A 27,535-nucleotide genomic window follows, 5' to 3' on the forward strand; every position below is an offset into this window, starting at 1 on the left:
AAATCGCATCAATAACTAATAAAATGAACGAGAACAAAAAAAGAAATCCCATCGTTCCGTGACACAAAAGATTTGACAACTATTCATTTTTCGAATCAAAATCATTTTTTAAAAAACCTAACCATAGCGATACTGTTAACTCGTCTTAAACAAAAATCATATTTTCTTCAAGTCAAATCATCCAGACTAACAAAAAAGAAGAAAAAACTGTCAAGCGCGCAACATTTTAAAAACTTATTTCGTTTTTTTGTCTGTTGCTCGCTACGCTGGTTCCAGGCTCTTAAACACGAAATCTTTTCTTCTTCTTCTTCTTTCCTCGTCGTCGTTATAATGTTACGATGGATTCAAATAAATGGGGGAAGGGGGGATGAAAAAGAGATGGGGAAAAAAAATTGCTCAGCTAGAGATGATGCGCTACGTCGTTATTATGTGAAACCCTGAAATATAAAAGAGTCCTCGAGGGTTGCAGGAGAGCGTTATACAATAATAACACACCACCACCACCAACCCACCACCATCATCATCATTCAAATCCGCCAACAAGCCGGGATCCGACCGCGCTCCCCTCATCCACATCCATCCCTGCGCTATAATATTCTTTTGGCGTCACACATTTTTGTTTATATATAAAACTGGAAGAGACAAAAGAAGAGATCAATAACGGATCGGGACTTACACTTTTGTTTGTCCGGGGGGGCTGTGTGTAGAGAGACAAAAATCGTCATTCGCCGTTTGTATTGTGATGCCAAGAAGTTAATGGCCTCCACTGCCGGCCACTCCCTCGTCCTATTTTCACGGGCCTATATCGTCGAATCCATCGAATCCATCGGCCCCTTTAGCGTGGACATGGTCTCCTCTTTTTCCCCGTTTGTACGCCGACGAATAGTCGCAACTAAATAAATAAATAAATAAATGCATTTCTTTATGTTTATCCACTGGCAACAAACAAGATTCCTGCTAGCACACACACACACACACACACACACACACATTTATTCCCCATGTGTATTGCGTTTGCTCGGCTCTAGTTGTGTACTACACGAGAGAAAACACATACACAAGAGTCGGAGGAGTCTAGTACGAAATGCCTTTCAGTCTATAAAGCAAAGGGCGGCGTGGTCTTAATAGAGTTGAGTATGGCGCGCCGAGCTGTGGAGCATAGCGTCACCGAGCTGGATAAGATGGATGGGATTGAGACGGCGGCACGCGACCTTATCTTCATCATCGAGTTGGACAATCACACACCAATGGGCGTACCATACACACACATAGCACACATACATATACGGCCAACATCGACTCGACTACTACATCAATATTAAGTAGTACACTGCTATATTCTTATACCATTAATGGACGTGCCTGACGTCGGGCCCATCGCATATAGTAGAGACCCAATGATTCAATCAAAAGTCAATAACGTCGCCGCGACCTTCTCCGTTCAGTCAGTTTTTTTTTTTCTTTTTATGGTTGACGGGAATTTGGCATCAACTTGTGGTGTGCAATTGGCGTACATTTACGATTCGACATGGGGAAAAATCACGTCGTTTCGTTTCGAGTAAAAAAAGTTTTCGGCGGGAAGAAACACGACAAGAAAATAAGTTATCCAAAAAACCTGTGCGAAATGTTTTAGTATAAAAAGGAAAAGTAGCGCACGAGTCAAAAATAGATGATCGATTTCGAATCTGTTTCCTCTCCTCCTGGGCAATCATTCGTGACTATATATTGAAAGCACTAGAAGACCTTTCAGACTGAAAAACCCCACATCCATTTCGTTACAAAAGACTTTCTTCGATGCCATTAAACTCTGTACACACACAAGCCAAACTAAAATGGAGAGACACACACTCTCACTGCGTGTGTCATCACAGTTTGGACGTGAAAGGTGCCAGAGCAGAGTCCAGGGATGTACATGTGCACACAGGGATGAGTTTGGACGATGTGTCGTTGTGGGTCCGACACGGATTTTCACTCTGCGACAAACAGGGGACCCAACACGGCGCCGTTAAATCCCTTTTGCTCTAGACACACTCGGGGAGATAAAATGGGAGACCAAACGTCCGTCGCAGATATCTTAGCCATGCACTATACGATTCTATCCTGTTATTTGTAGTATTCAAATGCTGATAGTGCACTCTCGACCACCCGAAATGTGTTTTAGAAAACACGGCGTCTGTCGTGATATCATCATTCTTTTGGGCGGTAGATTTGAAAACAATGGATACATTTAATCGGTCAGAATAAATGTCTTGATCGGAAAGATTCATTCGATAGAGTGAAGATACCATCAACTACGATGTAATAACACTCTCGATCGCTTTTCTTGGCTGGACATATCCGTTCAAATATACTAGGATTCAAACTTCCGGGGGGAAGTCTCTCTTAGTGATTTATTCATTTTATTCGCTTTTTTTTTCGATTGAAAAAAAAAAGACAACATCTCAATCTTTTTTCCATTGGGGTTTCCGGATATATGAATGCGGATGACCGGATGGATGTGGGGGGGAGGCAACAAGAGCAGCCGCTGGAACCATTTGTACAAAAGGGTTTGCGCTTTTCTTTCCCATAGTACATATTCTCGGAAGTTGGATATCTGGACAAGTGCATTTTTTGAGCGAGGGAGAGACTAGAAAAGAGAAGATGAAAGGCCATTGATAACAACGGGGCAAACAAAAAAAAAGGAGTAGCTATAAAGTTCGTGAAAGAAGGCGGGGCCGTCAAAAAAAAAATTCGACTATAAAAGTTTTTTTGATGAAAGAAAGAATGAAGAAAATCGTTGAAGCAAGTGGCATCTATATATACACACACACATGGTGTGAATGCGTAGAGTGTGTGTGTGTTGATGTCTCTCTCTCTCTCTCTCCCGAGAAGGGATTGATGATTCTTCCGTGGGAATAAGAAAAGAAGGTAAGCGGCTTTGCAGGCGTTTCAAAGCCAACACGAGAGAAGTGTGCAGAGAGATAGACGAGCATCTTAGAGAGAGAGAGTGAGACACACATCACGCCAGAAAAGACACACACACCAAAGTTAGCACTGCCGACTTCTCATCGCCATCCTATAGCTTCGTAATCCTCATTGAAAATCAAGGCCCAGTGAGCACACAAAAGTCATCGGCACACACACATCCAGCAGCTATATAGAGCACTCGGATGGAATCGCCCCTGCAATCATTATCCCACCTTCTCATCTCTTTTCCGGGCTAAAGTTAGAAGATCGTCAATATCTGCGCTCATTGGAAGCGACGAGTCAGACGACGGCTTAGACTTGACGACGCGCCTCAGCTGTCTCCATCTCATGTTCGTTTAACACAAAAAGAAATTCCATCCATTTTATATTTGCGACATTGCGACAGAGTCGACGGAGCTCAAAAAAATAAAGTTGCGACATGCTGAAATGATCAACGACTGTTAGCTCATGTCTGCCTCGACTTGAAAACGAATTCGGAGCCTTTTCCCAACTCAATTTCGTTTAAAGTCGCACCTCAACTTGTTTTACATTCAAATTACATCGAGGAAAGCCACGGAAATGGTGACACAAATGAAGAAAGTGGGAAAAGATGTTATTGATTTTGTTGCTGGAGCCTATCAACATTTTGGGAGGTGACGCAAAAAGTTAAATCAAACTATCTTCATCATCTCTTTTTCATATTAAAAGGAAAAGTGGAGGTTCTGGGGGACCGTCATCTCATTGGAAGAAGAAATGAAGTCCTCAAAGCTTTCCGGTTTGCCCGTAGGGAAAAGAAAAACCTCGCGAGGAACCAAGAACGCGACGTATAAAAGCGGCCAGACGTATAGTGGGTCACAAAAAAACAATTGGATCTCGTCAAGCGATTCGTTTTAATTGTCTTGATGGGGAAACAAACGTCAAGAAAAAGAAGAAGAAAAAAAGAAGACGACGACGCGGACAGAGATGGAAGACAAGTTGGGAGAAGACGTTCCTCAAGAGAGAAAATTATGACAGCAGCAGTTGGGGGAAGAAAAAGTAAAAGAAGAAGAAAAAAAAGACAAGTGGGCACTCTTGTAGATGAAGCAGCGCCATGTCGCTCCTCCCATCCCACACACCCTGGGAACACACGCATAAGCCAACACAAACTACATCAGTAATGGCTCTCCATCTCTTTTCTCTAGCGTCCTTATACTATGTTATATAGCCCAGTAGATATGTTTTTATATATATAGTATATATCCTAGCGGTATATAGATCTATATAAATCCAAAGATAATCTCAGGCCGGCCCCTCCAACACGTCATTGTTATGGAACCAGACTCTCTTCTTCTCTCTCTTTCTCTGCAAAGAAACTCGGCCAAACTTTGTTGTTGCAAACTTTTTTTTCCTTCCCAGGCATGTGGGGACACTAGGAACCGAAGCAATTACAGCGCCATCAGTGGGCCGTCACAGTCTACGACATAAAACACACATATTTTGTCCGCATTTTATTGGATGTGATTCGACGTAGAGTTGAGCGGGAGAAAATGAGGGACCCGTTCAAAAGACTCTGAGACCCCCCATAAGGTACACAGAGAAAGGATCGCGCGTACTCAAACAGCTAATGGTGGTTTCCTCCCGGTACGTGCACTGGTTTCAATTCATCCAAGGGGAAAACGAAATGTACCAGGGAAAAAAAGAAGCCGAGAGCGAGTTGATTAGTCACAAGACTCGCGTGCGTTTCCGTTCAAGTTGCCAGACATCTCAACTTCACTTTTTAATGGGGGAGAACGTACGTACAAGAAGAGTGGCTCTCACTTGACTTTTTGTCCTCTCTTCTTCTTCCTCTCGGTACTCGAATCAAACATTTGCTGTGCTGAATATAAAAGATAATTAGAATCATCAAGAAACGTATTTTTCTTTTAGAATAACCGACTATACCGCGCGCGCTGACCTAATTCATTCACCCTTTTTCTTTTTTTAAAACATTAAAAAAACAAAAGCAAACCTCAATTAGCAGCTCCAGTTGTACATGGTGCAGAGCTAAATTAAGGAATTCCAGTCGAGTAGAGCTCACTAGGATTGCATCTCGTTGCTATAGCGATGAAAAATAAGTTGAAGCCCTTATTCGCAGGCCGATGACTTGTTCAACTTTTCATGGAATGCGACGAGAGTGCATCCAACGAGATAAAACGTAGAGACTGTTACAATCAGTTTCCAAGAGAGAAATTTCTTTTGACAGTATGAAACAAAGTGACAGTTTCACAGTCGGTCTCTTTTCTCTTATTTCGGCTAGCTTGTATGGCAGAGAGCAGAGCCGAGTCTCCGGCGGATAGAAGCGATAAAATGCGACACGCCAACAAACAAAACAAAAAAAAACAAAAAACAAAAAGAGAAAAGTGTCAAAGAGGCGGGAACTACAAAACGGTGCGCAGCAAAGACACAACGTGCAACACAAAGAGGAGGAGGAGCTACTTTGTTATAGTTAAAAATTTTATCAAAGTTGATTTACAAAGTGATGCATTTAGAGTCATATAGTACTTCGGAAAACTCAATCCACCGAATTTAGATAGGCTGGAAAGGATTAGAGTTCCATCAGAAAATTACAAACAGCAAAGGGGGTAGGTTGGAGTAGCAGCTAAAGTCGCATTAAGTATCGAGTTGGGTTTCTCGTAAAGTTGTCAAAGCTGTTTGATATCTGTCAAGCTGTTCCGGGTACGTTCTTGCTCTGCCTGTGCCTTATCCTTTCCATGATATTATGTGTTATAAGCGCAAAAGCAACGTTGCCGCATCATCTCATCCGACGATAGGGAGGGGGGAGGAGACAGCTAGAGGAGGGACGAATGGCAGTGCCACTACTACTACTACGACTACTACTACCACCATGCGTTTATACATCAGGAGCCGGCAGGAGTTCGAACCAGTCCAGTCGGCTGGAGGGTAGCGCGCAATCCGCATGCCCCCCACTCTTGTTCCTTCATAACCCCCAAGTCCAGTCGTCCTATTAGTTCTAGTCGTCATCGAATTTTGACATTCGGTGCGTGGTTTTTTGGTCTTTGTAGTCTGGAAATCTCTCCTTTTTTTCTCAAAATTACCGCCAATGTCGCATCAAACGGACGAATAAAGTGGAATCGGTCCGTCGCTGGAATCGGGCGACGGCACAGTCCCGGCAGGCAGTCACCAATGGATTTACATTTACAGCCTTTTAGGGCTGCTGTGATGTGTGACAGTGAATAAACACACAATTAGCCGACGACGATTGTCCAAGAAAAAAATTCCCGGAAAAAAACAAAAAAGCCAAAATAATCAGAGGAAATGGAGAAGAGGATTTCGGGACTCGTTGGTTGCCTAGTGGCCGCCTTGGTCTTCGCCAACACGTGGCAAGGCGATTTCGTCTACGACGACAGGTGGGTGTTACACCGCCGACGTCATGTTTTTTTTCTGTTCATTTTCGCCTGCCTGTTTACCCTTTGACCGTTTTTTCTGTCCACACAACTTTGTTGGCATGACAATTTCATAATTTTATCGACAAAATTCCACCCAAGTCGCCAACAAATGCGGGAAAATGTCCAGTGGTTTCTTTCGTGATGGTCGTTTCTATTTCCTTCAAATAAATACGCAATTGATTTTGGCATTTTGAAATAGTCGTTGGGAAATTTAGGCCTTAACATGTCAAAAGCCAGAAGAAGCACCTGGTCTAGTTCTCAAATTCCCCTAGCTGCTTTATTCTTTTATTATTTTTTTCTTTTCTGTCTCATTGATCGGCCGGCCAGTTGTTAGTTGTACACGCGAAACTTTGTGAGAATCAAGTCAAACGACAGCGGACGACTCTGTGAGTGCTGTGTGCATGTGCACAGTTGTTACAATGAGAGACTGACGTAGTGCCTCGAGGACTGCGTCTACACAGCAGAAAGACAAAGTTATGGCGCAGCAACGACTTTAATAGAAAAGAGATAAGGTGTATAGAGAGAAGCAATCCCTCAACAACAACAACAACAAAGAGAAACGGAAAGAGCCTTGAGCTCATCACAAAAACAAGAGAAACTGGACGACAGGGCAAGGAATTGATTCCTGCCCCAGAACGGAAATGCTTTGTTCCATATTTGATACATATAGCAGACGTATATAATGCACCAATTCTTGAACTTTACCACATCCATCCGGTCGCTTTATTCTACACAAATATTGAATCACGATGAAATTGAATTTCATCAAACTTAATAGTAAAAACTTTTTCAAAATTTCCAATTCCCGAAAAAAATTGTTGGTAATGCGGGCCAGATCGTTCGACTTTTAATTATAGCCAATAGCCGTCCCATCTTTCATCCCCCCATGCGCCGCCTTGTCAAAGAGTCCCAACTTTGATAGCGGCGGCATATTTGAACTTGGGTTTCGTTTCAATCAACAAACTACACATACAAATCGTTTGACTACAAGAGTAGACGTCACGCTGTTAAATGAGTGGGCGGTTGGAAATGTGTGTTCCGTGTGAAAATAAAGAACGAGGTGCTGATGATGAACGTCTATTCACTCGACACTTGCACACGCCAACACGCTCCATCTGCTCCCGACACCTTTTCACACCCCCGGAGATGTTACCAGCTCCTCTCTCTCTCTCTCTCTCTCTCGCATGTTGCGTCGAATGAATAAACACACAGAGGGAAATAGAGCCGGTCCCCGTTTCTTATACACACACATGGAGCAGGATGTTGACAGGTCCGTAAAGAAGATCACCAACAGAGTTTTGCCCACTAAATAAATCAAAAGCAGACGGAGGCAGCAGCAGCAGCAGCTGACCTTCAAAATAAGAAAAGCGGAAATTTTCTCCGCACGAATCTCTTAAGAGAGTAGAAGCGGCGCAAACAGTTTTCTCCTCCAACAAGTCAGGAAATGAACAAAAATATAAAAATATATAAAAAAAAAAAACGTCTATTGGAGAAAGTGAGAGAGACGTCAGCCCAGTCTGCATGGCCGTGACACATTCAGTTAACGAACAAAACCGTTTCTCTCTCGAAAAGCTGGGGCGGCAAACGTCCCGGGCTATACCAAAACGGATGAGGGGGAAATGGAAAACAACGACAACAAAATCAATTGAATCCCCTGGCAGGCAGCAGAGAGAATTTCATCCAGGAGGGGGACGACGACGAACTACACAATTTAGATATAAAATAATCGGCACTACTACCCAGGTCTTTCTACACGTACCGCATAACGTCGTCGTCGGCCATATGGAGACTTTCTCTTTTCACATAGTTTACTGCATACATAGCCTACAGGAAAGCATTCAATATCCGCCCGGCGGTTTGTTATTATATAACGCGCCCACATATAGTAGAAGACGCGAGTATAAGAGCTAGGGAACAACTTGCTGCGTCATTTATTTACAGTGTGCTGCAGCTCCGACAGTTTGGCCGCTGAAACAGTCACGGTTTGTATGCCATAGACATAAATTCAAGCCCAAGCCGACATTTTGAGCGATCCCTTTCCTCGTTTTGATTGGATTTTCACGTAAATGAAGCGGCCCCGGGGTATTTAGATTGGACCTTGTGCTTTTCAATCTCTTTCGTGGCGGAGAGTTAATAGACGTGTTCGGCGACGACGACCAATACTGATTAAAGTAGGACAGGTGATGGCGAAACGTCAGCGCCAAGTTGTTGCCACTATCAGGTTTCCTTTTCTTCTCCACCAACGATTGAGAATTGGGAATAGAAAACAAAAATGTCACAGGAGAGAGAGAGAAGAGAGAGAAAAAAAATCTATAAAGACAAACTTTGTTGGCTTCCCCTCAATCGAAAGGAGTCAAACTATCGATTTTGGCGTTTCTTTCTCATTTCAGTGTGCGCTGCTACACAGCCGGAACGAAACAGACAGACGTCTCTATAGAGTTGAATGGAGAGAGAGGCAATAGCCTATAAATAACGCGTAGAAATAGAAACAATCTCTTCCTCTTTTTTTTTTTTTTTTCGAGAACCAATAAAAACAAAGGAGAAAGTCGTCCATGATTAAACAGCAGAGGCATCCAATATGAAAGAGAAAAAATGTTTTAGAGAATCCTATATACAGCACATTTACATAGATTCTCTTCCCGTATGTGCCAGTCGTTCCTGGAATCTTTCCAGTCCCATATACAGGAAGAAGGCAATATCTATCCATTTGATTGAATACATATCTTTCTTGTCTCTTTTCCGACTCGATTTCATTTCATTTTTTTCTCGTACTATACAGCGGAGAGATGATGGTATATGTGGTAGAGATCCAATATCAATTTGATTAGAGTTTCGCGCCGGCTGTTGGGGCGGGGGTAGCCTAGTAGATGTGTATTACTGCAACCAAATTCAATTTCAAGGAGGAACTCGGCAGCAGCATCTCAAATGCCTCTCTGTCACCCAGGAGATTTTGGTGGAAAAAATAGGAAGAGGCAAAAGAGAAAAGGGGTCGTCGTGCGGCGGCAGCGTCTCATCATTCCTGGCGGAGTGGTATTAATATCATATCCAATATCCGATTAGTTATGCGCAACTGAACTATCGGGACATGCACAGCCCCCCCCCAACCCCGAAACGAAGACTAGTATATCAATTTCTGCTCCCAGAGACAATTTGGCGTCAAATTAAAAAAAGAAAAAAAAGGACATAAAATCGAAAGTAATTATGTCAAGCGTCCAAAACATTTATTTTTTAAAAATTCAACTTCAAGTTACATTGGACTTTTTTTTACTTTATCTCCCGTCTAAAGAAGCGTCAATCATCTTGTCGTTATTTTGAGCCGGACGTTGCTGGCCATTCAACAGATGATGGACGCGTCCACTCGATAAGGACGACATGTCTAAGGGGTGCAATCTAAGCAGAATTTCACGTAGCCTGACGGTGTATATAATGGCCGAGTTAATGGAACACACGGCGGCGGCCTATAGAAAAGTGGAGAGGTACTCGATACGATAAAACGACGACGCACGAAGCTTTCAATTTCCAATGCTTTCCACTCTCGTATAAAGATCAATCGTTTCTCCCCCTTTCTCCCCCCTACAACAACAATCCACTGACGACGCCGTGAGTCATCATGCGCTTATAAATAAATACAGTATAGATAGATCGTTCCTTTTCAAAATGATCCCTAACCCCCCTCCTCGTCCTCATCTATCCTCCCCCACCCCTTCGTTATTTTAACCAGCACGGAGAGGGTGGAAGACCGGCGGGTTTTTCGGTTAGGAAAGGGGGAGAGGAGACACTTTATCTGATCTCATTTAAAACGCCAGTTTCCTGCTCAATTTATTTCTGGCTGGTCCAAGCGCATAATAACCGAGAGATTGGATGTATAGTTAGATGCTACAACCACTACCGGTTTAGTGTCTTCGAAAACTTCCCCCCACCCTCACCAATCTTGCAGTCTGAGGTAAACTGATCGGCTTTGGCTAAAACTATTGGAGGAGGACTACATCTAGATTTATAAGGGGGGCGCCATTAAAACGAGACTAAATCCCATCCTACGCAGCAACAACCGGCAATGGCTCCTGTGGCATCATTTTCCCCTCACAGCTGTACTCTTTTGTTAATTAGAATTTATCAAAGCCAATGTGTATGTGTGTATATATACTCGACCCGCACTAGAGCAGCCATGAAGTATCGATCGATCCCCTACCCCCCCCCCCCCCTTTTGTGAGATTGCAATCGCTAATACCTCCCACGTATAATATATACTCCCCTTTAATATCTCCCAAAGTTTGTGCACCCACAACAAACTGCTGGGGGAAAAACTACCACGTCTAAGAAACAAAAATAAAACCTCGTTAGTATTGACATTGTCATCATCCGCATCATCAAACAAAAACAAGACACAAATCATTGTTCATTGTGTCGAGTTTTCAAAATCGAAAGTTACGAGAGTTGATGATTTGGACCCAAAAGTTTGGCGGAAGAAGAAGTTCAGCAATAACTTCGTGGAAGGAATCAAAACAAAAATCCTTCCACCTTGTTAAAGAAATAACACGCGTATAAGATTTAACAAGCAGAAATTCTGCGAGTAAGCAAACGAGGCCGGAATAACTTTGACTGTAAAACAAGACGAAATTGGTTGATCCGTTCGGAGCAACATTTAATGGGCGCATAAAGTAGCAAGTCTTCAAAGAGGGGAAAAAAGAAGGAAAAGTTACTACTTAACTGCATGGATACTTATACCATATATATCTGTGTGTGTGTGTGTGTGTGTGTAGACAATATATACATGTACCTTTACCGAACAAGTTTTACGATAGGAAAGGTTGTAAACCGGGCGGGACAAAAGAGTCGAATCGCCTATCGTATACTAGTCGCAGTTATATTGCGATAACTTCTCTACTACCTTGTTAAAGACACAAATGATGACGTTACATTTCTTTTTCTTTTCCTGCCTGTATAACAGTCGAGCCATCGTCAGCAATGAGGATCTTCGTCCGTCTTCGTCGTGGATGGATTTGTGGAGCCACGATTTTTGGGGCACTCCGCTGGATCACGCCGGATCGCATCAATCGTGGCGACCTCTCTGCGTTCTCTCTTTTCGTCTAAACTACTTCTGGTCAGGTACAGTACACACGCCAAAGTTTCCCATAAAAGATTCTCATCTTTATTATCTTTCAACGAGTTGGGGGGGGGGGGGGGATCAACGGTAAAAAGTTGCTGATTTTTTTATGGTGCTTAATCGTCCGTCCATCGGGTCCCGACACGCAAGTCGAACGACTGTGTGATTGTACACGGCAGGGAGGGTGGAGAAAAATAAAAACAAATGTGCGTGGTGTTGGCCGAGAGGAGATTAGCGCCATCACATGATTCAATTTTCGAGAAAATGGGGCGACTTATTTCGTCCATGTTGCATGAATCACCATCTGGGGCGATGCATGAATGATTGAGTCGACAAAAGTCCATTCTTTTTGTTTCCCCCCTCCCGTGTAACGAACGATCCTTTTCAAATATTCAAGAGGGCCAGTAGAGAGATAGAAACAGACAAACGATCGGGGGAGGTGTAGCAAGAAAGATCGAAGAGAGATAAGGGACACGATCGCAGCCGGAATAAGCTCGGCTGATCAATCGTTAACGAGAGCAACTTTAAGCCCGAGTCTCTCTCTCTTTATACGTACTTGATGAACCAATATTAAACAGCTGTTCAATATTTGATCCCAAAAAACAGGATTAAGCCCAAAGAGCTATCATTTAGTCAACATTGTCCTGCACTCGCTGGTGACACTCTGCTTCACTTTGCTGGCGCGGCCACTCATCCGCCGGGCGTGGATCCGCTGGATCGTCAGCCTGGCTTTCGCCGTCCACCCGATCCACTGCGAAGCCGTGGCGTCGCTAGTCGGCAGGGCCGAACTAGGAGCGGCGCTCCACACTCTGGTGGCCCTGTTGGCCTATCGAGCCCATCTCAAAGCCAGAGGAAAACGACGACGACGAACTAAAGAAACGAAGACGACGACAATAATAAAAGAAGATGACGACGATGATGATGAAGAAGAAGAAGCAGAAGCAGAAGAAGAAGAGAGAAGAATAGGAAAGAAAAGGAGAAGATTCGAGTCTTTGATGGAATCGACGACTCGAGCGCACCGGAATCCTTTCGAGAACCGACAAAGCCTACTGTCACTATTCATCCGGCGGGTCACCATCTGTTGCTGTTGGTCGGATCCCCTCAAGAAAATCCAATATCGAGTCACGTCACTTACGTCGTTGTCGTCGTCGTCCACGTCCAATAACGGTCAGAAACCCAACCGACAACAGGGCGGTCATCATCATCAACAACTAGACGACGAGGACGGCGATGAATTCGAAAGAAATCGATGGCGCAACGACAAAAAGAAAAAGAAGAAGAAAAAGTTGGGCGACCTGCAGCCGCAGCCGCAGCAGCAGCAGCACAATGGGCCAACAGATGGAAGGAAAGGCTGTGCTGGCGCTTATCTTTGGGCGTCGCTAACGGCCGCCGGATCGGCTATTTTGTGGAAAGAAACGGGAATGGTGGCCATCCCACTCTGCGCCGTCATGGAGCTCATCCAGCAATTCCGAGTCGGTTATCGTCCCGAGACACCTAGCAACCGTCAGCCGAGCGATCGTAGCAACCGCCATCATGTTCAGGTAAAGGCAATCATCTTTTTACTGATTGTTGTCCAATATATATATATAAAATCTTTTCTCTCTCGCTCACGGGATATATCTCACGGGAGAAGCGCACCGAAAACCTAATACGTTTTCTTACGCCATCACCTATGACGACCCATTTTTACCGTTGCCGGGGATTAGTCGTCAGGAAGAATGCATTGGTTCGTTGTCGATCGATGGGCACAAAAGTCAAAGCTTAGTCAAAAATATCTTCTCTCTTTTACTATTGCGTCGAATGTTTTTGAAAAGAAACTTTTTTTTTTTTTCTCATTTCCGATTCGGAGAAAAACGACTAAAGGTCAAAGCCACAATGCTATACGGTCCACATTTTCGGGCCGGATTTTAGATTTATTTGTTCCTCCATTCTTCCATCGACGATCTATCACGAGAGAGCGGCGTGTGAATGGAATCGAAATGAACCCTTGAACGGTGGCGCGTAGTTGCCATCAAGCCCCGCCCATATACCCGGATAGAAGTAAAAAGAGAAAAAACTAAAACGAACGGCTGGATAAAATGAATGCTTTCAAACTGATTGGAAAATAAGTAAAAGTAGAGCGCCGTCTGCTACTGCTGCTGCTGCTGCTGCTGGTTCGAGTGGGAGAGAGAATCTACTCGGGGGGTGGTTTGAGAAAGAGAAAAGTGGGGTGGCAGGGAGGGAATCGATCTCGCGTTAACTCGGAAAACTACTTCGTCCTCATCAAGGATTCAACAAGAGAATAGAAGTAGTTGTTTGCTTTAGAGCTGCTGCTGCTGCTACTGTTGGCTATACTGCCCTGCCACGTCCAACCCTAACTTTTTCGACCCGACACTTTCGCACGCTTTCAACGTTTTCTCTTCAGTATGTGTGCGTGTGTGTGTCTATATTCGTGCGTGCAGACAGTCCCTCACTGATTTATTGAGTGGAAAGTTGCTAATCGAATCCAAGTTTGAGAATATGGCAAACAAACAAGAAAATTTCCCTTCCAAAAATACAATAAAAGAGGGCGTGGCCGTCATTGGGTTATGATTCGGATACGTGTTACGCAATACCGCGCCACGATTCCCATCCACGCGCGGCGCTGAATGTTTTTTTCGGACCACAATTCAAACAACAACAAAAGCGCGACGCAATTAAGGAAAACAAACACTCGGCTCCCGATCGCCAATTGCAACATAATTCATTCGTGGAATTTTCAATCGAAAGCTTGTCAATCTTATGAAAATCAATAGCGTCGTCGTCGTCGTTTTAGTTTGCCGGCAATTGATTTTTCGCCTCTTTTTTTACCGATTAGGAAAACAAGAAATCGAGCTGCTCCGCTTTCGGAAGCCTGGCCCTGCTGGGAGCCGTTTGGGCCTTCCAGATAGGAGTCCGAATGTACATGCTGGGTGGCACGACGGCATCACTTCCTTGGTTCGCGGCCGCCGACAATCCCGTTTCGCGTGACGCCTCGCTACTGACCCGCACCTTAACCTTTCTCCACCTGCCGGCCTTCAATTTCGGGTTGCTCCTCTGGCCGGCATGGCTCAGCTTCGACTGGTCTATGGATGCTGTTCCGCCCATCAGCCGACTGAGCGACCCCCGAAACCTGGCAACTTTCCTCTTTTACGCAGTACTGGCCGTCCTGGCGGGCAAATGGCTGAAAACTATCCAACAGCAAGGCGGTTGTCTGCACAAGAACCAACAGCTAACTGCAACAGCATTGTCCTTGCTCGTCTTGCCGTTCCTTCCGGCCTCTAATCTCTTCTTCTACGTCGGCTTCGTCGTGGCCGAACGAGTCCTGTACATGCCTTCCATTGGCTTCTGCCTACTCCTGGCAGCTGGCCTGGAAAAGATGACTGACCTGTCGAAAAAACACACAACCGGCAAGCTCGTCCCATTGGCCGTCAAAATGTGTTGCGCTTCGACTTTGATCCTCTGGTCGCTGCGGACATTTCAGCGAAACGGCGACTGGTCCAACGAGGAACAGCTTTACCGTTCCGGCATTCCCATCAATCCTGCCAAAGGTAATTAACTGCTACCCCCCTTCATTCCTCCTCTTTATCACTAATTAATGGGGGATGAGAACGTTCGTATACCAAAACATAACTCTCGAGGAAAAAACAAGTTCTTTTTTTTTTTTTAAGTATCGATCAGTTTGCTGACTGCACTGCAAAGCCGATAAAAAAAGGGCATAAGAGCAGCTGGGGGAACAATAGATGGATGGACCATTGGGAGTAAAAACTTGGGAGAAAGTAGAGACTGGACTGCGATGAAAAGCCCAAACAACAAAAGGAATAGCCAAAGAATAAGGCCAGCCCTGTTTTTTTGTGTACAGGCACTAGATAAAGCTCGGTTGAATCGAACAGTGTTGTGTCCAGTGGCCTATACAGTAGAATTGTTTGTTTTTTTGTCCAGCTCTTCCCGAGTGGGCCTTCCATCTGTTTATTATCAACACTGGGCAGCAGCCAGTGCAGAAGCCGTCAAAGGGGTGCTGCTGCTGCTGCTGCCACCAGAGATAAAAACGTGGAAAACTTTTATTTGCGACTCCTTATTTTTGAGATGAGATCGGGACGGACGGATTACGTGAACTGGAAACTGGAGAAGGGGATCAGTAGAATGAAGGGAATAAGGAATGGTTAGCCTGGGCGAGAAGACAGACAATGACGTTTAATTACACCAGCTGAAGCTGCTGGCTGCTGTTTTATTATATAGTCCACCCTCTCTCTGTGTGTGGATGAGCGCAATCCCATCAACAACAACTGCGAGAGCCAGACAAGGAGTCAACGCAAAGCTGAGCTCCTTACTATATGCTTCTGCGAGGTCATCATGTGTAAAAAAAGGGGGGTTCGCTCCTATATAAGGAGAACAAGAGAAGTGAATATCCTGCTCACGCCAGCAGCGCCAGGAATTTTCAATTAAACACCACCACTACCCGGACCAGGAATAAGCGAGCGCAGAGACATAGTGGTGGAGAGCGAGAAGCCAACGCTGGCTGACTCGGCATTCATTGTCAAACCCTAGCCCCGTAAAACAGCACCCTAAACCCCCCCTCCTTTAGGGTTAGCAGGCGCCCAGCAGAGCGCTTGAGAGCTCTAAACGAACAAACAGCTCCAAGCCAAACTTGGACTACAACAACTATCACTACTACAACGAACAACCAGTACACGACGACCTCCTGCTGTTTTATATGGCTCACTACTACTATTATGTCCCGCCGCGCTCCTTATTGGACTCCTAGCGTTCCGCTCCTCTTTTGTCTTCGATTCATCCAATAATTTCGCACAATTAAAATGTCGACAAGACTAAAACTTTTTTTTTTTTGTTCGTCCTGAACTTAAATTCGATATTTTTCTAAAATTTCTCACAGCTTACGGGAATTTGGCGGCCATTTTGGCACGGGAGCATCGGCAAACAGAAGCGGAGCACGCCTACCGTCAGGCCTTGGCACACCGGCCAAACATGGCAGAGACTCACTTCAATTTGTAAGTGATGACAGATCCTCCTCTCATTATTGAAAACTGTTATTAAAGCTATTCACCTAGAGAGTCTCATCAAGGTTCAAACATTCCGTGTACGTCCGCCCACCCTGTCTAGTCCTCCCGTAAATTAATTCAACAGCGCCTCTAGTAGTAGTATAGGACTGGCAGAGAGAGAGAGAGACTCCCAAAAGTTAATTATTTCATGAATAAAGAAAAGCCATCATTTCGATTTCGGGAGACGACTTTGCGTGTCTCCCAGTTGTGAATACATGGACCTCCGCCCTTTTGTCCTTGCCATCCATACTGTGCGCCCCACTATAACTTCAATATTACAGACACACTCACTCACGCCCTAATGTCAAGAAGAGGCGAGGTCGAGTTCAATCAACACAAGTCATCTGATCCATTTGGATAGAGCCAGAAATAAAAAAAATTGGGCCTGACAGACATGACGTTTTGACAGATGTACACAGCAGACCCAAAGAAAAGACAAAAGAAGAACAAGGAAACAAAGATCCATCTTTCCAGACTCCCTGTCATGACTGCTGGGTTCTTCTTCCTATCTACTTTATATAAAAGTTAGCAGCTCCCATCTACGCTAGATATTGGCTCAGCTGTTTTCCTCAGTTGACAATAAGGCCTGGAGGGAAACATCAGATATAACAAAAAAAAGACAAAGGCTTTTTTTCTATGTAAGAGCATCGAGTCCACTTTTTTTCCTGCCAAGTTGAGATGTCAAAATTCGACGCACGTCCTTCGAATATCCTAAACGAAATGAGGGAAACAAAAAGGGAGGAACTACCCAAAAGTGTCAAAGACAAAAGGGAGAAAAAGTCGAATCGAGACAAAATGCAATTTCACGTGCCTGTCTAACATTTCGTGTGACGTTTGATGTGATGTGACAGGGCACTACTGCTGCAGAGCCAAGGGAGGCATCAAGAGGCATCGTCCAGCTACCTACAGTCCATCCATTATCGACCCAATCTAGCGGGTAAGTCGATTGTCCGCCTTTTCTCTTTTCATCCATTTTCTCCTTCCATCTCTCCTCTATATTATACTTCAGTTCCATTCTCCTTTTTCAATCTATCGATACTTGATTACATTTGGTGCACAGACAATCGCATTTGTTTGATACAGCAGAGAGGCCTACGACATTATATATCGACAAGAGTCAACGCCCACCATCTCAAAATGGGCAACTACATAATCGATCTCTCCCCGACTGGTCGCTGTAGAAAACACTCACTCCAATGAGCTTTCTCGGCGATCCTACACGTGTACTACCAGCTAGCCTACATCGTTTGTTAGGCGGTTAGGAGCACCAGGAGGCGATGGTTGTGGTTGTGCTGATGGTCATGATTTATTGCCTACATAATATAGGCCGATGCCCCCACGAGTTTGCCATTTTCCTCAACGCACGCCCGCGTGTAATAAGACAAAGTTATACCCAACGAGATGTGGAAACTGCACCGAATTTCCCAAGGATCAAAAGAGACGGGCGGGGCGGCGGCGGCCCGGCTCTAATGGAACGGGGATAGTCAAGAATGAACAGGACCGAGAAATAACGACAACAAGACCCGAATGCCAATTTATTCCGAAACTGGAGACGCGCAAAAGGCGCAAAAGCAAGGAGCACTCGAGGGAGCCTACGGCAGCCTCCTCCATGTTATGATATTCCTGCAGGACCCACTACATAACCTGTACATCTACATTCCGCCAGCAGAGTTTGATCTTTGATCTGCCGCCAGTCGCCGAGAAATGATAGGAACAGGCGCTGTAGTAGTATTGAACACGGCGCTTTTTGTTTGTCAAACGATCCGCCACACTCGCGCGCGATAAGCCCCCCCCCTTCCACACTTTTCCCCTTTCACTCGTCGAATAATTCGATTGCGGGGGCTGCGTAGGAGATATAAAATGAGCGAGGGGAGGTGCGTGCTGGCTCGGTCCAACTCGAGTGGCCGAATAAAAAGATCATTCGATAATGCAATGGGGGGGGGGGGGGGGCATAACAAAACAGAAAACCAGCGGCCTAACGTCCCAGTAATCCCCAATAGGTTCGGGTTCTTTGGATTCAAACAAACACCACAATCACCTCATGTAAGCTTTCAACAACACACATATCCCATTCTCTGTGTTCTTATCTTCCCTTTTGATTTGTCAGTGGGATATTTTGACTGGGGGGCATGTAGAACCACAAGGGAACCTCGCCAAGTTTTTTATACGTGCACAAACCAAAACAGGAAAAAAACTAGATCAAATCCTCGTAACTTTTTTTCCTCTTTTATCCAAGAGAGCGATATTTGAATAGCCTCGAGGAGAACTTAATGGTTTGGGTTTGTTTACCCCAACCAAACTGCGATTCCCGACACAAAATAACAAGCCCAGCAACGTCGAGACGCTCACGGTTCTCCTTTGATGCACTCACTCGCCTTGTTATGTTACCTTAAGTGGAAACGGAATGCATTATGTGGTGGGGGCTTATCTTATCTGAAAAACCTTTCTATTCTTATTCTATAGCGGCCTATCTCAATTTGGGATTGTTGTTGAGCAAACAACAAGGACAATACGATCAGGCCGTTCACTGGTTGAGCGCTTGCTCCCAATTGGACGGCTCGGGAGTTCGAGATCCGCAAGCTCACCGGCACAGCCAGATTCAAGCGCTCGTCAGTTGGGGTCAATTGGAGCTGGCCAGAGGTCATCCGGAAACATCCATTCAGCTCTACAAGCAAGCGCTACGTCGCTGGCCCACCAGCGTCCAGCAATTCCAGGTATTGCCAGTCACTTTCTCTCCCACACAACCTTTCGATAGACGCCAGTCCGTTCACCGATCGATGAACGGATGGCCGTCATCATCATCATCAAACCTATCCATCCATGCGCATGAATGTAGACAGACATAGAGAGTTTGGTGGAAGGGTCGTCGTTGCCGGATCAATCCGGCCGTAATAAGAGTAAGAGAAGCCTCTCTCTCTCCCTGGGCTCTCGTTTGCTACGCTTGACAAAACTCTTGAATAATGCATCCAAGAGATCCTCAATACGCACATAGGCCGTCAGTCTCCATTAGCGTACACGACACCCCCCACGAAATGTCAAGAAATCATTTCAAATAGCTTTTTGTTTTGTTCCGTCTAGTTGGTCTATCACTCGCTGGCCGAAGCCTACCAATCGACCGGCAATTACCTGGAAAGTGAGAGATGGTTCAGGACGGCCGTCGATCAAGTTCAAGAATCCAGACAACAGCAACACAAGAAACATCACAAGAGAATGGCGACAGTGTCCAGCAGAGTCCAGCAGCAGCAGCAGCAGCCGACCAGATCCGATCAAGTGGCAGCCCATTTGACCTACGCCCGTTTCCTGGCCAAAAACGTAAGTGGATCTCATCACTCCTTCATTATCCCGCTCCCTCATCTGCACGTTTATGTGCGTCACTTCTCCGTTCCGCCGTTTCCTTCCGGACGACCCCCCTCTTCCACTTCTCCCTTATTTTTTATTTTTGTATTTCCCTGAGCGAGCGCGTGTGATCGAGTATTGATTTATTCATCGCCGGACCATCGTCTAGCGAGGCGAAATAGATATGAAAATCCCGAGAGAGAAAGAGAAAGAGAAAATGCACGCGAGCCACTGACCCGCGACTGAAGTTTCACGAGTTCTTGATTCAGACGTCAGAATAGCTGCAACTGTCACGGCAGAAACGGAAATACACGCCGGGAAAAGAAATTGAAACTGACTGCGTTCGTGTTTCCTTTTTATTTTTTTCTCTCCTATATATGCATGCAGGCCAGCCGTCACGACGAGGCAGAGCAATTGTTTCGACAGGCACAGCTCATGGCTCCTACCGATCCGGCAGTCTACATGTTCACTGGTCAATTCCTATTGGAAGCCTCACGACCGCGTGAAGCGGCCGAATCATTCGTCCGGGCGGCCCATCTAGCGCCGGCCGACTTTGAGGCCGTCTTCAACGCAGCAACGACGCTAAGAGAAGTCAAAGAACTCGACAGGGCCGAAATGTTTTACCGACAGGCCGTCCAGCTGAGACCACACGTGAGTTTTTGATTTCATTGTCTCAGTGGAAATGTCCTAGAGCTCCCCAACATATCGTTCCTTTTTCGTCAATAGGACGTGACCGTGTACCGCAACCTGGGTGCCCTGTTGCACATCAAGGGCCAATGGCGCGAGGCTGAAGACAATTACCAATTGGCCCTTCGTTTGGTGCCCGACGACCGCATCACGCTGACCAACCTCAATCGACTTCACCAGCTACTGGCCGGCAGAAACAAGAGTCAACAGTCCAGCAGTTCCAATATCAGCAACAATTCCAGTCCGGCGTCGGCATCGACACAAGGACCACCTACTACGACCGAATCCTGATGATTTTATCAACTCGACTATTAACTATTGCACGGCTATTTAGGCGTCAAAGAAGAAAAAACAAAAACCCTAGTCCAACTGTTCCTTAATGGGAATGTTGAAAAACCTAATCTGAATGGTAGAGATAAGGACAGTAAAAAAACAAAAAAACATTCAACGTGATTACCAGCAAACTAATTATGTAAGACCCTCTTCACTGTAAAGTGTGTGTGTGTATGTATCATATGTCTGATCGATTTCCCCTCCCCCTTTCTCCCCCCTAAATCTCCGCTGCGTGCCTTTTCTTTTCGTTACCGGTAAAGTAGAAGTTCATTTTTGGAATCTGATTGTGCAGACAATGTGGTGGAGTACGCCACATGAGTCACGATTTAAAACGCACACAAACAACAGACCCCCTCCCTTCAATTTCGAAAAAAAAAATAATTAAATTTACATTTCAATTATTTCCCACCAAAGATAAACCAATCGGTCCAAATCCCTTCCTGGAATGAAATTTGGAAAAATTGTACAACATGAATGCAAATCAACTCTAGAAACTCCTCCCGCTCTTACCAGAACACCAAAACAAAAACAAAAAAAATAATTTTCTGTTTTGACTCAAAATTTCATGCGTGATGATGTGTTTTGAAAACTTTTATTTTATTTTTTGGGTTTCTGATCGAGTGGGTGGGAAAAACTTCAAGGTGCGCAAGCGCGATGTTGTTTTGGCAAACATCAGCGTGAATATATAGTCGCAAAAGAGACACGATAAAGAATCTTGCCCGAGAAACGTCAAGCCCAGCGTGATGAACGCGGGGTAAATGTATAGACATGATTATCATTATTGTATAAAAACAAATCAAGAGAGAAAGAAAATGTCGAGAAAAGTTACGGATATTGGTTGTGTGTGTGTTTGTATAACACTGTTGTGAAAAACCGAATAGAAAACGGCTGTTGGACGGACAATATATATTGATGACTGTATGACTGTGTACTTCCCACTCTTTCACAACATCAGCAACCGATCGATCGACCAATCAGGAGAGAAAAAACAAACTCATATCAAAAAGGAACAAAACAAACACACAGACACAAAAAAAGGTCTAAATCAATCATTCAGAAAAAAAAGGGCTCGACTATATTAAAACCTTCGGGGTGGTGTGGGAGAAAATAAAGTAAATAGTGCAGCATATCCATCTCAGCGATCCATCCCTCTCTCTCTATGTATGAAATGGGCAGGTATTGATTGGAATCAAAACTCCACCCTCCCAGTGCCGTGACGGGTTCCCGCCGTGTGGTTATACGAGACAAGACTCTCACGGTACACACATACACACACACACACATATCGGTTGTCATGACAACCCGAAGCCAAACACAAACACATACATCGCCTATGATGATGGTTCGTCCACATCAAGAGTTACACCCTACTGGTACTCGGCAAAGTTGTTGGCGGGGTTTTGGCTTTTATCTTTAGACTTTTTCCCCAGACTTGTGTGCATACACGACGCCAGCACTCACTACTGTGCCAGCAGCAGCATCCCGTCGAGCTCTTCAAATAGTTGAAAGAATCCTCTTTCCCGTCCCGAATAGGAGAGGTAGTACAGGAAAAAGAGAGAGATAAGACACCATCATGCCCGGATTGAACGGCGTGGCGTATCAGATCGGTAATTGGACCAACCTCAGACCCGAACTGCCCGGAATTCTCAAAGAGTTCGCCAAAGCCGCCATCAGGACCGATCCGAATGACATCGTTCAATGGCAAGTAGAAACATTTCAAGTTGAGACAAATTTCAAACTTTTTTGGGCGGGAAAAAAAAGCATGTCTGTGGTTATTTTTTAAAATAAATCCTTTAAAAAAAAAAGAAAAAAAGAAAATCATAGCAACAACGACGTACATACAAGCGCGTACAAGAAAAGGAACCCGGGTTGGAGTGGTCATCCCTTTCAGATTTCCCTTTCACAGACGCAACGGGCGCGGCTTCCTCTCAAAAATTCTTTCATTTTTCGGGTTAGAACTCCTTTGATGTGTCACCAACAGCACTTGTACGAGTCGGCCAAAAAAGGGGTTGGATGGGCAGCAAGATGGAAACAGCTGTATGAACAGACCATAAGTCGATATGAAAAAAAAAAGCGGGTCAAACAAGAGAAAATCTTATCTAAAGTATTTAGTTGGCAATTTCGTTTTCCATCAAATCCGGTCAAAAGAAAACTGACTTAAGAAGAAAAACGAAGCGAAAATAGGAATTGGGCTCTGTGACTTGATGTACTGCTTCTTCTACTAAAAATAAAAGGTCGAGGGATTACTTCCGGGCTCTGTCCCGCGGGTCGGCGCCGCTAGATAAGGATCGCTGGGAGGAGGTAGTGTCCCTCGACAATCATTCGGGAATCACCGTCGGTCTTCTCAGACTCCTTCACAAGCAAGTACGTATACACTAGATATACATTTACGTATACATTTATACATGTATAAAGCCCCTTCTTAAGCTCCTTGATTTCTTTTCCCTCCTCTATTTTTTCCACCAGCGTTCTCGTCCGTTGCCAAACTTTACGACCGCAATTGTCATCCAATGGGTCTCCTCTTTGACGGCCAGGAGAAGGAAAGTTACAACGTTAGAAAAGAAAAAAGAAAAGAACAATGCGCTTTGGGTGCCGTTAAATCCCCCTCTCTCTCTCGTTGCCCTTCTTCAATCTCTTTCCCGACTAAATTGGAAACTAATGGGGCATTTGGACCTTTTTTTCTCAACAGCCCCAAAAACAAACACACACACACACACACACCAGGCCGTCCTTTATCCAAACTGTCTAATAAGCCGGCCACAGTGCCCGGGCAGCCGTCACTTGTTCTTGGTCCAGTCGATAGACTTATTTATTACCCAACATATAAAAGTCTAAGCTCCTTTTTTTCTTTGACCGCCACCGGCTGTATCGCCACGTACACACACAAGTTGCCTAGCTGGCTGGCCAGACCCAAGACTGATTGAACTTTGCAAAGCTATCGAATGAGACAGCTCAATGGCTGGCCGGCAAGATTGGTGGTCTCACAGGAGAAGAGGCTACTTTAATTCAACTTGTTTTGTCTTCAATTCTTTTGCGAGGTTCAGTTCGCTTGTTGCCATACGCCAGTAAAAAGACAGAAAAGATCTCAATCCCACGAAAAAGAAAACGAGGAATAATGGCTCCCCATCTCTCTCGTGACAGAGAAAAAAAGGGGGGGAAAAGGAGCTTTTCTATTCCGGCCGACCGCACAGCAATAGCTCCAGCATGCACACTCTGTCCGCTGCTTCACTTTCGAGCAATCCTCTTACAGCTCCAAGATTTTTTTTTTTCAAAAAGTTCCCCGCTTTTTCCTCCGTTCCTGCTGCTGCTGCCCAATTGGCTTAAATTGTGGTGCTTCCTAAAATGAAGAAACAAGAGGGATTTGCCTCTCTTCCGCTTTGCCCTACCTCACACTTGCAAACGCCTTTTTAGAGTCGGCTCCTCCCATTTCTCATCCTAAGTGGTGAACAATGTCAGCCATCAGGACGTTTCCTTCATTAGAGCTCACATGGATTTATCTCTTTAAAAAAAAAGGATTTTTTTTTCTCTAAAATTTTTTTTTTCGCCCCCCAACCAAAAGTTGGGTAGCGGTGGCGATGTTAATCTAGGTGACGTAAGCCAACTATGGACGTCGTTGGGGCTAGAGCGTCAACGTCTGGACGACTTGCTCGAGTTGGTTTCCATAGCGACGACGCCCCCGTCAACCAAAGATGAAGAAGGAGGACAAGATTTGGAAACGGAAGAAAACGGAGAATCCGGCGACGGCAAAGAAGGAGGAGGAGTCAAAGAGCCACGCAGTTACGATCCGGCCGCCATCGTCGACTGGAACAAACTACTAGCGCTGGCAGCCGGACAACTTGGCGATGTAAACACGAGACTTTTTTCTTTCATTATTTTCCCTTTCGTTTTCTCTCGTCCAACAGTCGTGCCCTATCAAAACTGCGTCTTTACACCCACACGCCGAGAGTCTATAAAAGCGTTTGCACATCGTCCTAGTCCATTTCCAAACTTGTTGGCAGATGGCCCGACGGCGGCGGCGGCTCCTGACTCCTCATCACACTCCTTTAGATATCCTGGGGTTTTCCCTACATCCCCTCTCCCTCTCTATAGTCCACGATGAGTATGTGCGAGAGATGGCAACGGCCAACGGTCTCTCCATTATTCATCCTCATTAAATAGGGAAAAGCGAAAGCGACGACGACGGGAGCGCGAGAGCACAAGATGGAGGAGGACGAGAAAAGAGTATATATACATAATAGCAAGAAGGAGGGTCTTCTGGCGCCATCATTCAAAATGTCAATGCAAGTGAACCGAGCCAGCTGAAACGACGATCCCCCAAACCCCCTATTTACATCATTAGGTTTGATAAAGATAGGAGAGGGGTACTATAGGCCTAGGCCCGCTCCTTTCTTCGTTCAGCGACGTAACGGTGCCAAATAAAACATTGTATATCCCGTCGTTGGAGTGAGACGCTGCTAAATTATGTCATACCTGCTGCATGCTGCTAGTGGGCTACTTTATAATAGAGTCGATGTATCAAATAACAAAACATTCTCAACATCTTTTCTTTTCTTTTTGGCAACAACAATCAAAAAAGAGTCTCGGCGAGACTATGGAAAAGTTGTGCACGATCCTGACGACCGACGACGATGGCGGCTCATCGCTGCCTGTCGACACTTTCATCGAGATGTACACTTATCTGGCCAATATCGACGGCGATATTGCCCAGGAGGAGATCGAGGCCGTCGTCGAATACGCCGGACGCGTTGCCCAACTTCAAGACGGCAAAGTCAATCGCTTCAACCTCAAATCACCACTCTGCCCAGCTCTCCACTGATTCTTTCGTCTATACAATCCCATCCTAAATGTATGACCCAAAATTCCCCGAAATAAACCTTTATAATCCCCCCTGGAAACGACCATTCAAAGTTTTAAATTTGTTGTACTATATACCGAGAAAACAAAAAGAATACACACACAACAAGTTCTCAATGGCCGCAACAGCAGCGATGATGATGGCATTTCATCAACATTCAACAACAAGCGGGGAAACCATAAGGGTTAGGGGAAATGTTTCCCTTCTCTCTCATTACGATGGATAGGGGCAAACACAGCTCCACAGATATAGAGTCGCATCACGTTCCTTCTCTTTAGTAAACCAGAAACAGCAGCAAATGAGAAAACTACCAGAACGATGATGATGATGATTCCCAACTCTTCTTCTTTCTTTTTTTTTGGCCCCTCAATTCCTTTGTTGTCTGCGGGAGTGAGTCCCGCGGGAAGAAAAGCCAAGAGCAAATAGAAGAAAAAAAAAAGAATAATGGTGGCAGTCAACTTGACTATACCTCGTCTCCAGAGTACGACCAACATTCACTCCATCCGGACAGATCGCCCTCATCAAATGCCCCGGATCTCTTTTTCCCATCCCCTTCTTTTATTATTATTCCGACGTGGGCGACGTCCATCTTTCCTAGCTACATGTCCCCCCCCCCCCCCCCCATCAGAAAAAGAAATGCCATGGATGTAGAGAGCCAAAGAAACAAATCCTCAACCGATCAACTCAAAATGTCATGGGACATCCGCCAGCAACAAGCGACCCAATTCTTCGTTGTTGGCTCTCGATATCCGGTGGCTATACTTCAAAAGACGACAGCTGTATCTATCAAAACTCGCCTCGGTTTTTGGGTTTTATACGACGTTGTAACTTTAAATTGAATACAACAACAACCGGGAGAAAAAAGAAAAAAAAAAACATCACAAAGAAGAAACGCAACTCGATAACAATCGACCGAGTCAATTTGATGGGAGAATGACACGGGCCATGAAAGTTGGCGTGTTCACATACAACACACGAAGGTTTTCGGAGAAAAATAAAAATAAAAAAAGGAGAAATAGTCGTTTCCTACCTTTCGATCGTGCAAACGATCATCATATCCCTCTCGATAATGATGATGGCAGGGGGGAAAAGCAAGTGCGTGGGCCCGGGATGGCGCTCGGCGGTTTTCTTTGATGGCCAGTTGTCAGGATCAAAATGGGCGTTCACCAGCAGAGCGTTCACTTTCACCAGAGCTTGAAAGTTGATGTCGACCAAAATTTTAACAGAAAAATGTGGACGACGGAAAATGACGGGTAGAAAGAAAAACCTCGACGTTAAAGGAACTCGTGTTAAAAAGCAGTTCACAAAGTCAGCCCACTGCTCCACGTGATTGAAACGAGGCGAGACGACTTGTTGGATCGATTTTCCGATTGTTTGTCCTGCTGCTACTCTCTTCTCCGATGATTTAACGTCTGTTCTCGCGACCATGTGCCAACTCTGCGTGTGTGTGTGTGTGTTTCGTCATTGCTTTTCTCGAGATTGACTTCACCATATCGATCGTTAGTTTTTAGCTTAAGCCGAAATGAGACAAAAAGAAAACAATAGCACGCATTGGAACACTGCACTTCGAAGAAGAGATCCACCATTCACTTGAATGAATAATTTGTCTTATTGGAGCTTGGAGCTGGAGACGACGTGCAACTTACTGCACGTGGCGAACTGTAATGATCAGTGGTGCTGAGGTCGATTCTGAATGTCTGAACAAAACTCACCCTACCTTCTTTTGTTTCTTCATTTCAAAAGGTTTTTTTGAACCCTTTCCCCCCTTTTTTAAAACGAAAAAGATGCAAAT

The 27,535-nt window shown here is 45.0% G+C and overlaps 3 protein-coding genes across 3 annotated transcripts; 2 read left to right on the plus strand and 1 right to left on the minus strand.

Moving 5' to 3' along the window:
* Nucleotides 1-610: 610 nt before the first annotated feature.
* On the minus strand, nucleotides 611-27,388 carry LOC124337071. Its single transcript, XM_046791101.1, has 2 exons — nucleotides 26,774-27,388; nucleotides 611-892 (listed from the first exon to the last, which is right to left on the minus strand). Exons 1-2 carry the CDS (start codon nucleotides 27,169-27,171, stop codon nucleotides 793-795), a joined length of 498 nt encoding a protein of 165 aa, XP_046647057.1. The 5' UTR covers nucleotides 27,172-27,388; the 3' UTR covers nucleotides 611-792.
* Nucleotides 5,842-21,809, plus strand: LOC124332300 (protein O-mannosyl-transferase TMTC2-like). Its single transcript, XM_046788874.1, has 10 exons — nucleotides 5,842-6,332; nucleotides 11,320-11,477; nucleotides 12,082-13,016; nucleotides 14,312-15,023; nucleotides 16,367-16,481; nucleotides 17,384-17,469; nucleotides 18,996-19,246; nucleotides 19,611-19,844; nucleotides 20,256-20,519; nucleotides 20,595-21,809. The coding sequence occupies exons 1-10, from the start codon at nucleotides 6,241-6,243 to the stop codon at nucleotides 20,844-20,846; spliced, it is 3,099 nt and encodes a 1,032-aa protein (XP_046644830.1). The 5' UTR covers nucleotides 5,842-6,240; the 3' UTR covers nucleotides 20,847-21,809.
* LOC124336587 (ropporin-1-like protein) lies at nucleotides 22,210-25,852 on the plus strand. The gene is made up of 4 exons (XM_046790405.1): nucleotides 22,210-22,589; nucleotides 23,123-23,252; nucleotides 24,448-24,732; nucleotides 25,465-25,852. The coding sequence occupies exons 1-4, from the start codon at nucleotides 22,462-22,464 to the stop codon at nucleotides 25,702-25,704; spliced, it is 783 nt and encodes a 260-aa protein (XP_046646361.1). The 5' UTR covers nucleotides 22,210-22,461; the 3' UTR covers nucleotides 25,705-25,852.
* Nucleotides 27,389-27,535: the final 147 nt, after the last annotated feature.

Source organism: Daphnia pulicaria, chromosome 1 (assembly GCF_021234035.1).
Source record: "Daphnia pulicaria isolate SC F1-1A chromosome 1, SC_F0-13Bv2, whole genome shotgun sequence".
Classification (NCBI taxonomy): Eukaryota; Metazoa; Arthropoda; class Branchiopoda; order Diplostraca; family Daphniidae; genus Daphnia; species Daphnia pulicaria.